This window comes from Oratosquilla oratoria, chromosome 12 (assembly GCF_046742065.1).
Source record: "Oratosquilla oratoria isolate Oo_2021 chromosome 12, ASM4674206v1, whole genome shotgun sequence".
NCBI lineage: Eukaryota > Metazoa > Arthropoda > Malacostraca > Stomatopoda > Squillidae > Oratosquilla > Oratosquilla oratoria.
In genome coordinates, this window is record NC_134788.1 from 50,860,378 (window position 1) to 50,871,974 (window position 11,597).

General features: G+C 42.7%; 1 protein-coding gene across 1 annotated transcript; it reads left to right on the forward strand.

The window, feature by feature from the left end:
• Positions 1-339: 339 nt before the first annotated feature.
• On the forward strand, positions 340-11,018 carry LOC143031715 (uncharacterized). The gene is made up of 3 exons (XM_076195915.1): positions 340-688; positions 2,730-2,945; positions 9,546-11,018. The coding sequence occupies exons 1-3, from the start codon at positions 518-520 to the stop codon at positions 10,875-10,877; spliced, it is 1,719 nt and encodes a 572-aa protein (XP_076052030.1). The 5' UTR covers positions 340-517; the 3' UTR covers positions 10,878-11,018.
• The last annotated feature ends 579 nt before the right edge of the window (positions 11,019-11,597 follow it).

Below are 11,597 nucleotides of genomic sequence, written 5' to 3' on the forward strand. Positions count from 1 at the left end.
TTATATTTATAAATTACACACATATGATTTTTTATTTCTGACATATTTTCTCATACTGCATATGAATAAACTTGAACGCATATTGGTAAACAACAACTGTCATCCGAGCAAAAGAATCTTGTGAACGTAAGAGCCTATTGACAATTCCATCTACGATAGCTAATTTTGTAATTTGAAAAAAATAGTATTAATTTATGTATAAATGAATATTAAACGAAACAATATGTTAATGAACAAATAAAGAAAATAAAAACTTGTGTTTACGATTTTGTACAGTTTGAATGCTTGAATCCTATTGGTAGTCATGAGATCAACTAACCAATCAAGTAAAAGAATCTCTCTGGTTAGGTGATATCAGCTGACAGATTAAAGGTCTGAACTGAACAAGCTACTGTGATGATGGCCGTGTATTTATCTTAGATTGTCCTCGGCCAGATGAGGATTTGAGAGCGGATACAAAATCTGGCAGCTTCTTGCCCTCACTCCTCGATAAGAAAAGGAAGCTGGCGTAAACATTATGGCCAATATTCCTATGACCTTGCAAAAGCAAGTGGCTGCTGTGGTAGCCAAATCCATACTAGACCGTTGTATTGGAAAAGAGCTGGAAGATTGGTGGAAGCTAGATCATAGCTTAACTAATATTTACGATAAATCAGACAAACGAAGTGACACACGGAAGGAATTGATAGTGAGTAGATAACAGTTGATTTATTATTATAATATTTTTATTTTTATTTTATTCATTTATCGTTATTATGATTATAATTTTTTCTGCATCCAACCTAATTATTATTATGGACCAAAAGGTCTCCTGTCGGCATGCTCCTCCTTTGTAATCTTTTGTAAATAGTTTGGGATTTCATTTGCCCCTTTAGTTAATGGTGATTTGTTCATACCTAATAAACAACATAAATTTTGTTTATACTTTTAACTTTAGATTTACCTGATGGAACAATAATTGGTAATCCTTTTGTAGTAGTTTACCAAGGCCTTAAAACTGTTTACTCTATTGCCTGTTACTGTTTCACTTGTTAGATTGCTAATCCTTCACCAATCTCACTTGATAATTACTATTTTATCACATTAAAGTCTGCTAATTGTTTATAGATATTAAGATGGTGTCCTCGAATTGATAAATCGATTGTCGTAACGAAGTCTTCTTTCCTTAGTTCCTCGTGTTTTTATATTATCTTCAGAATTTTTGTTGATCATTTATTTATCTTTCTTAACCGTTCCATTAATACTAATACTTGTTCTGTGTAAGTTTGTGTTGAATTTAATTGGCTGCATTTGTCTTGTGTTATGTAATGGGATCAGGGCCATAGCTGTGGGAGGTTTACCCCCCCCCAAAAAAAAAATCCAATAAGCACCCCCCAAATTGATTTTTACTCAAAAGTATTACAAATACACTACACCAGGAAACTTACAAAAAATAAGCTAATTTTAAGGTGAATTTGTGATATATGATCTGTATACATAACATATAAAATTTTAGCTACCATTACAGGCATATCAAACATTATCAATGATTACATATATATGTGTGCACAGTACAGTGGTTTTGGAGGGAGATGGGATTTAATCTGGAGGCATCATTGACCGAGGGGAAGTTTTGTTCTAGTAAAAATTAAGGCAGCAAATATTCAATTATTGTTCCATTATTATTGTTATTATTATTATTATTATTGTTATTATTATTATTATTATTATTACTGTTAGATTAAAAAGTATAATGAGAAATAGACATTTGGAAATGGATGATAAGAGGAGATTGTATGCAGGGGTGATTGTGCCAACAGCACTGTATGGGGCAGGAACATGGAACATAAGAGAGAAGGAGTTTGAATGTGTTTTGAGATGAAATGTCTGAGAAGTATGATAGGGGTTACTAGGCTGGATAGAGTGAGAAATGAGGAGGTGAGGAGGAGAACAGGGTTGGAAAGGGAGTCGGGAGATAGGGTTGATAAAAGAGTATTGGGATGGTTTGGACACATGGAAAGAATGAGTGAAGAAAGACAAATAAAAGAGGTGTGGAAGGCAGATGTGGAGGGAGTGAACATGAGGGGGTGACCCAGGATGAGATGGATGGATGGGCTAAAAGGGGCACTACAAAAGAGAGGAATGTCTGTTGAGGAAGGACGGGAGAGGACAGAAGATAGGGATGAATGGAGAAGGGTTGTGTATGGATGATGCTGTGATGCATGAGGGGGAGTGGGTGGGGGATGGGGTGTGAGGAAGTATGTATGAGAAATAAATTGACGCAGCCCGAAGGGATTTCTCCCTGTCTTCTTTTCTGCATGAGGGGATGGAGAGAGAGGGGGGGAGGTTGCTGAATTAATGAAGTGGCCTTGCTGTGAATGTGCTATGTCTTGTGACACTGCCTCTGAGCCAGGGCAGTGGACAAGATGCAGGGATGACCCATCTTCCAGGAGGTGCCAAGATAAGAGGGAGTGGAGTATGTAGGGAATGGAATGGGTGGGAGTGGTTTCTATGCCTTTTTTCTTTTTGGCTACCTCACGTGTAAGGGGGAAAAAGCCATTGATATATGTACTGTATGTATTATTATTATTATCATTATTATTATTATTACTTATAGCTGAGTAAAATTGTGGTAAAATAAAATATGAATTAATTTCAGTAGTGTAAAGATGATTGAGTCAATACATTTAAGTAAATATTGAGAAACCATAGATACACAAATAAATCAAACGACCAAACTCACCCCACAGCATCGACTGAGCACGACAAAGACATGGTGGAATGGCGAGAGGACCCTGGGGGCCCACAACTCAGAGTTACGCAGAGCGGTCGGAATTTCCATGATGGAGGAACTGGACCTCCTCGACCAGAACGCCATTAATCCGCTGCTGCGGTTTACACTCCAGCTCTGCTTTGGGCAGAAGGCGGGCGATCTGCTGCCCATGCCCGACATGTCCAGGATAGCAGTAAGTGGTGCTTAGTCTTCAGCTTCTCTCTCTCTCTCTCTCTCTCTCTCTCTCTCTCTCTCTCTCTCTCTCTCTCTCTCTCTCTCTCTCTCTCTCTCTCTCTGTCCTTCCTTTCCTGCCTCTCTCTCTCTCTCTCTCTCTCTCTCTCTCTCTCTCTCTCTCTCTCTCTCTCTCTCTTCTTCCCTTCCTCCCCCTCTCTCTCTTTCTGTCCTTCCCTTCCTTCCCTTCTCTCTTTTTCTCTTTCCTTCTCTTCCTTCCCTCTCTCTCTATCTCTCTCTTTTTCTCTGTCCTTCCCTTCCTCCCTTGGTATATGTGAGGACAGAGTCATTAGTATGACATTTTGTTTGTTCCACCATTTTCAAGTACGTAGTTGTAATCCACTCGACCGAGATTAAAGAAGAAGAACACTCCCCTTATTTAATCTCAGTCATGTGTATAAAGACTATGTATGTGAAAAAGCCGTGACAAGCGAAACGTCACACTAGTAAAGGCTCCGTCCTCACATTTGATGTTTATTTCGGTAGACGTGTCGGTAACTGCATATACACATACATTTTTACCAACCACAATACACTCTAATTCTAAGCCATCAATATCGAGAGAGACTCAAGGAGGCCAACATGCAGAAATTGAAACGTATCTCTTCACTGGGACCCAATTAGTGTTGTACATACATACATACATATACCAAGGCTTTTTCCCCCTTACAAGGAAGGTAGCCAAAAAGGAAAAGGCATAAAATCATTTCCACCCATTCCATCCCTGAATACACTCCACACCCCTCCACCCTCCCTCTCATCTTAGCACCTCCTGGATGACGGGTCATACCTGCACCTTGTCCACTGCCCTGGGTCAGAAGCAGTGTCGCAAGACACAGCACATCCACAGCAAGGCCGCTTCATTAAATCAGCGACCGCCCCTCTCCGTCCCCCCATGCATAAAAGGAGAAGACGGGGAGAAATCCCTTCGGGCTGCATCAGGATTAGAAATGGAGAGAATGAGTGGTTCGAGGTAAAGGTGGGACTTCGTCAAGGATGCGTTATGTCGCCCTCTATTCAACTTATACATGGATGGGGTGGTGCGAGAGGTGAATGCAAGGGTAGTGGGTCAGGGATTGGAGATGGTTAAAGAAAATGGAGAAAAGTGGGAGGTGAGCCAACTGTTGTTTGCTGACGACACTATGCTTGTGGCAGGATCGGAGGAGGGACTCAGGAAGTTGGTGACAGAGTTTGGGAGAGTGTGTGATAGAAGAAAACTGAAGATAAATGTGGGTAAAAGTAAGGTGATGAGATGTACAAGGGGTGAAAGTGGCAGTAGTCTGGAAGTGAGCATTAAGGGAGAGCAACTGGAGGAAGTGGATAGTTTTAGATACTTGGGTGCGAATGTGGCAGGAAAAGGTGGAGGTAAAATGTAGATTGAGAGAAGCGAGTAAATGCCTTGGTGGATTAAAAAGTGTAATGAGGAATAGACATTTGGGAATGGATGCTGAGAGGAGACTATATGAAGGAGTGATTGTGCCAACAGCACTGTATGGAGCAGAAACATGGAACATAAGAGAGGAAGAGAGTACATACACACACATATATATATATATGTGTGTGTATATATATATATATATATATATGTGTGTGTGTGTGTGTGTGTGTTATATATATATATATATATATATATGTGTGTGTGTGTGTATATATATATATATATATATATATATATATTTATATGTATATATATACACACACACACACACACCAAGGGGTATTGGCTGCATGTTGTTATGGCAAAGTAGCATGCAGTTGATACTTTAGGGTCTATATGGGGTGCACCTACGGACCAGAGCTACACATCATTTTGTCTGTGATAGAGGAGGACTCTGCTCACAGAGAAATGATAAAACTTTTATTATACTGCTACTGTCCCTCTGTTATGCTGCCCCACAACCCCTTGTTGCTGTCCTGTACCATTTCTCTGAATTTCATTTCCTTGTTTCATCTACCCTGTGGGGGTGGAAAGAATGCTGCCACCAAGTATTCCCACTTGGATCGTAAGAGGCAAGAAAAATGGGACGGGGATTGGGACCAGGCATCCTTCTCCCTATAGTAAAGGTAAAGGCATAAGAGGGTCTAGGAGTTTTCCAACCAGCACCCTAAGGTTTGGGTCTTTTAAATAATATGGATCCTCAGAAGGACAATGACAAGTTGTGGAAGCTAAGGCACATCATTGATATGTTTGACTTCACCTTCAAGACTGTTTATACATCCCCCAAAATTGTGACAGTCGATGAGAGTCTCTTGGCATATCGTGGCAGACATCATTTAATGTGCGTGGATGTGGTACAGATGAGAGTAAAAGGGAAGAGATTGGTAGTATGTTTGTGAGAAGAAAGATGGATGTGTTGGCTTTGAGTGAAACTAAGTTTGGGAGTGTAGCTGGGAGGTTCTCAGGAGTGAAGAGAGGGTGAGGGAGAGAAGGGGTAGCTATACTAGTAAGTGAAAAGATAAGTAAATGTGTAGTGGAGTGGAAGGAGGTTTCCTCAAGGATTATGTGGATGAAGGTGAAACTGGGAAAGGAGATGTGGGTTTTTGTAAGTGCATATGGGCCTGGTAGTGAGAAGAGTGTAAAAGAAAGGGAGGCTTTTTGGATAGATTGAAATGAGTTCATAGAGGGATTAGGGAGGAACATCAATGTAGTAGTATTGGGAGACCTGAATGCTAGGTTAGGAAATAATCCAATTGACGGAGTGGTTGGGAAATGTGGAGTTCCAGGAAAGAATCGTAGTGGAGAGTTGATGTTGGAAATGTATCTAGAGAGTTGATGATAGCAAATACAGTGTTTCGGAAGAAAGTCAAGCATAAATACACATGGGAGAGGGTGGTGGAGGGAAGGGTGGTAGATAGAGCGCTAATGGATTATGTAGTGGTAAATAGGATTATGATAGGAAGAGTTAAGGATGTACATGTGCTAAGGGGAGAGGGTGGGGGAGTATCAGATCATTTTTTGGTGGAAGGTAAGTTGAGAGTGGAGGATAGATGGAGAAAGAGGAAAAGGACAAAAGGTAGGGAGGTGCTTAGAGTGAACTCTTTAAATGAAAAGGAGAAGGAGTACAAGAAGCTGAGAGAGGAGTGGGAGGGAGTGAAGGATAGAGTAGAGCTAGGAGTGGAGGAGGAATGGGGATGGTTCAAGGAGGGAGTCACAAAGTGTGCAAAGATGGTGTGTGGAACAAGAAGGATGGAAGGAAATAGAAGGAAGGGTAGTGAATGGTGGGATGAGGAAACAAAGAAGGTTGTAGAAGAGAAGAAGCGAGCTTTCACAGATTGGTTACAAAATAGGACAAGGGAGTCATATGAGAGGTACAAAGAAAAGAAAAGAGAAGTAAAGCAAAAGGTAAAGGAGGCAAAGAGGAGAGCAGATGTGAAATGGGGTAAGAGTATGACAGAAAATTTTGAAAGTAATAAAAAGATGTTTTGGGAAGAAATTAAGAGAGGAAAAGGAGGCGAATCAAGTAGAGAAGAAAAGGTAAAAGGTGCAGATAGAGAGATGATAATGGAAGAGAAAGCAGTAAGAGGAAGGTGGGCAGAATATTTTAGGGAGTTGCTAAATGTGAAGGAGGATAGGGAGGGAAAGGTAGTTGCAGTGGGAAGCGCTAAGAAAATGAGAGTGATGAGTGACGAAAATGGAGGAGAAATAGGGAAGTATGAAGTGAAAGCAGCTGTTAAGATGATGAGAGCAGGTAAGGCACCTGGTCTGGATGGATGCCATGCAGAATGCCTGAAGAAAGGAGGTACAGTGATGGTGGACTGGTTGGTGAGGTTATTTAATGTTTGCTTAAGAGAGGGTAGAGTGCCGGAGGACTGGAGGAGTGCCTGTATAGTTCCACTTTACAAAGGAAAAGGGGACAAGTGTGAGTGTAGTAGTTTCAGAGGGATTAGCTTGTTAATTGTAGTTGTGAAGGCTGATGGGAGGATCTTGATTGAGAGGATTAAGAGAGGAACAGAGGGAGTAATTGGCGAGGAACAGTGTGTATTTAGGACAGGTAGAGGTTGTGTAGATCAGATTTTTGTGGTAAGACAGATATGTTAGAAAGCTATAGGAAAAGGTAAGGATGTGTTTTGGGCTTTTATGGGTCTGGAAATGGCTTATGACAGGGTAGACAGGAAGGCAATGTGGGAGGTTTTGCAGATATGTGGGGTAGGAGGAAAGCTTCTAGGAGCAGTCAAGAATTTTTACAGGAGTAGTAGAGCATGTGTTAGGATTAGAAATGGAGAGAATGGTTCGAGGTAAAGGTGGGACTTCATCAGGGATGTGTTATGTCGCCCTGGCTGTTCAACTTATACATGGATGGGGTGGTGCGAGAGGTAAATGCAAGGGTGGTGGGTCAGGGATTGGAGATGGTTAAAGAAAATGGAGAAAAGTGGGAGGTGAGCCAGCTGTTGTTTGTGGACGACCCTGCGCTTGTAGCAGGAGTCAGAGGAGGGATTGAGGAAGTTGGTGACAGAGTTTGGGAGAGTGTGTGATAGAAGAAAGTTGAAGATAAATGTGGGTAAAAGTAAGGTGATGAGATGTACAAGGGGTGAAAATGGCAGCAGACTGGAAGTGAGCATTAAGGGAGAGCGACTGGAGGAAGTGAATAGTTTTAGATACTTGGGTGCAAATGTGGCAGGAAAAGGTGAAGTGGAGGTGGAGGTAGAATGCAGATTGAGAGAAGCGAGTAAATGCCTTGGTGGATTAAAAAGTGTAATGAGGAATAGACATTTGGGAATGGAGGCTAAGAGGAGATTGTATGAAGGAGTGATTGTACCAACAAGACTGTATGGGGCAGAAACATGGAACATAAGAGAGGAAGAGAGAAGGAGTTTGAATGTTTTAAGATGAGGTGTCTGAGAAGTATGATGGGGGTTACTAGGCTAGATAGAGTGAGAAATGAGGAGAACAGGATTGGTAAGTGAGTTGGGAGATAGGGTTGATGAAAGAGTATTAGGATGGTTTGGACACATGGAAAGAATGAGTGAAGAAAGATTAGTAAAAGAGGTGTGGAAGGCAGAGGTAGAGGGAGTGAACATGAGGGGGCGACCTAGGATGAGGTGGATGGATGGGGTGAAGGGGGCTTTGGGGAAGAGGGGAATGTCTGTTAAGGAAGGACGGGGGAGGACAGAAGATAGGGGTGAATGGAGAATGGTTGTATATGGATGATGTGATGCATGAGGTGGAATGAGTAGGGGGATGGGGGGTGAGGAAGTATGTGTGAGAAAATTTTGACACAGCCTGAAGGGATTTCTCCCCGTCTTCTCCTTTTCTGCATGAGAGGACAGGGAGGGGATTTAATGAAGCGGCCTTGCTGTGGATGTGCTGTGTCTTGCGACACTGCCTCTGACCCAGGGCAGTGGACAAGATGCAGGGATGACCCGTCATCCAGGAGGTGCCAAGAGAGAGGGTGGAGGGGAGTGGAGTGTATTTAGGGATGGAATGGGTGGGAATGGTTTTTGTGCCTTTTTGGCAACTCCCCTTGTAAGGGGGAAAAGCCTTTGGTATATGTGTGTACAAGAGAGGTAGCCAAAGTCAAAAGGCACAATTCAGTTCCCACTCATTTCACTCCCTTTCACTGCCCCACCTCCCTCCCTCCCATCTTGGCTCCTCCTGGATGACGGGTCATCCCTGCATCTCGCCCATCGCCCTGGGTCAGAAGCAATGTAGCAAGACACAGCACATCCACTGCAAGGTTGCTTCATTTAATTTGTGACTCCCCCCCTTCTCCGTCCCCACATACAGAAACATTGAGGATTATATATATATATATATATATATATATATATATATATATATATATATATATATATATATGTACGTATGTATGCATAGTAATAGTATATATGGACAGGAAATTTTCTCTTGTACATACTTCACTGGAAGTGATGGAAGTCATAAACTTCCTTACAAAGGAACATAATTCCATAGTAAGACATACAGAAAAAAATAATAGAAAATAATAAATGCACAATTAGCCATCATTATAATGTTATGCACACACACACACACACACACACACACACACACACACACACATATATATATATATATATATATATATATATATATATCAGATAATTTTTATGACCATCGCGCAGAGGATTCGAACCTGCTGCTCAAGGCGCCAAGAGGCCCCATGACTGCCGCCTTACACCGCTCGAGCGGTGTAAGACGGCAGTCATGGGGCCTCTTGGCGCCTTGAGCAGCAGGTTCGAATCCTCTGCGCGACGGTCATAAAAATTATCTGATTGATGTTGCTGTTCACTAGCGAATTTCTTATATATATATATATATATATATATATATATATATATATATACATATGTGTGTGTGTGTGTGTCAGGTCGTGAATCAGGTCGTTCCTTTTGTATGGTCTGGCTGGCTCAAGGCTATCGTCTTTGCTTCATAATAAGCAGTCGCTAAGCCATAGGTTTAAGTCCTTGCGGTGGAACTTATTTCTATATATGTGTATATATATATATATATACAGTATATATATATATATATATATATATAACAAGTATTATGATGATATGCTTTCATTTATTTTGTTTCTCATTTTTCGTTCTCTGCCGTCAGATTCACCTGCAGTGCGACAAGAGGCAGTGCGGTCCGTTCAACGAGGTGGTCAAGACCCTCGCCCCGTTCCACATCGAGGAACTCCGTACGGACCACGTCATCTTCGGAGACCCGACCCCGGTTGTCAGCATCATCGAGGCGAGCAGCAACACGCTCCAGAAGGTCCACCTGCGGCACAACATGAGCGACTTCACCATCAAACACATCGGCAGGCATTGCCGAAACATCACCAGTTTCGTTCTCGACTGGCAGATCGGCGCGTCGCCCGTCAGCGTCGAGTACCTGCACCGTACGTTCTTCAGGAACTTGCAAATGGCGGAGATCGATCAGTTGGTCGCCAAGGGGGAGGCGGTGCCTCTGTCCTTCCCGAAGCTGAAGTACGTGGGCATGGAGTTTTACAAGTCGCAGTTACCGTTTATCAGAAATGTGTTGAAGTTTTATCCGAACTTGAACGGCCTCAGCTGCTTGTCCAAGTTTTGCAAGGCCATGCAGGTCCCCGTTCTTCTTCACGACCTCCCGGTCATTCGGTCGATCTTCCGCGAACTCCGTATATACCTGAGCGATGCTCATTTGTTCGACTTGGAGAGTTTCTCCCGAGCGCTTCCTGTGGTCAGTGATATTGTGATATACGTCGACTTTGTGCCGGACAAAGTTCCTCCGGAAATGATAGAAACCGTAAAGAGTTTGGTCGTGAAATTGCACTGCTCAAAGTTAGTAATACAAAGCGTGAATTACAGCGATTACCACGGATCGAACAAGTTTAGTGAAATTTTCATCCCGATGTTTGAAGCGGTGGGAAGGAACCTGACGTCCTTGAAAATCCTGGACGAAATGGTGGAGGTCAAGACGCTTTGCGCCATTTTGACGCACTGTACGTTCCTCGAATCGCTGACGGTGTCCAAGCTGAAGGAGATGGGCAGCGATTCTGTCGCCGTCAAGTCGCTCCGACTGCCGCACCTCTCGACCCTCGCCTTTCACGTCACCAGCAGCACGGTTTTAGATTTTATTTCGCACTTTTTCAACGCCGTCCAGAACCTGAAGAACTTATCCCTGGCCATGTCGGGACCGAGGCTGTGTAGCGGCAACTGGCTCATGCAGTGTGCTCACGCGGGTCTGTTGCGCCACGTACGGACTATTAGCCTCGTCATGCAGACGTACTATGACGAGGATTTGGACGTCGACTTTTTCGTGCCTTTTATCGAGAAGCTGGCCAGCGTGCATACGGTGGTGCTACACGGAGTGCCTAAAGGCGTTCTTCTGAGTCTTAACATGACGTACAGGTTCAGTCAACTGGAGGTCAAAAGCGGGAATGTTTTGCAGCTCTTCGAGTGAGAGGGACATCATTGCAACCTGTCAGCGGTTGTCGTCATTTCCAGATTGTACATACTCATAGAGCCACGTAAGAGGTGCAATTCCTGCACGGTTTAACCCTTTCAACTCCGATGACAAGATGTCTTGTCATTTGGTCAAATAAAACAAAAAATCATAATAAAACAACAAAATGTTTGATGATCAAACAGCACCAGAAAAATATGACGTCATCAGTCCTCCTCGAAGAGGAGGACTGATGACGTCATATTTTTCTGGTGCTGTTTGATCATCAAACATTTTGTTGTTTTATTATGATTTTTTGTTTTATTTGACCAAATGACAAGACATCTTGTCATCGGAGTTGAATGGGTTAAGCAGGATCGAGTGAGAATGACATCTGTGATTCGTCATGGTCCTGGACCATGTGTTGGACTCATGACCGACAGCTATTACCCTCCCGGATGGGAGCTCAGAGCTCATGGACCAATCTATGGTTAATGCTGTGATGCACGCGCACACACCCAACGCCCCGCCCACGAGTTGGAGTAACAACCCACAGCACAGCAATATTGAAATTATTTCAGTCCTTGGTGGGATTCGAACTCGGATGTGATGCGAGTTTAAGGGATATAAGACCGTGCCTCCATAGTGGGTGACAGTATATACATAGAAAAAAAAATGTTTGCGGTTCAATATTTGAATTGACAAATTCTTCATTCATTTCCTGATCGTAAGGATTAG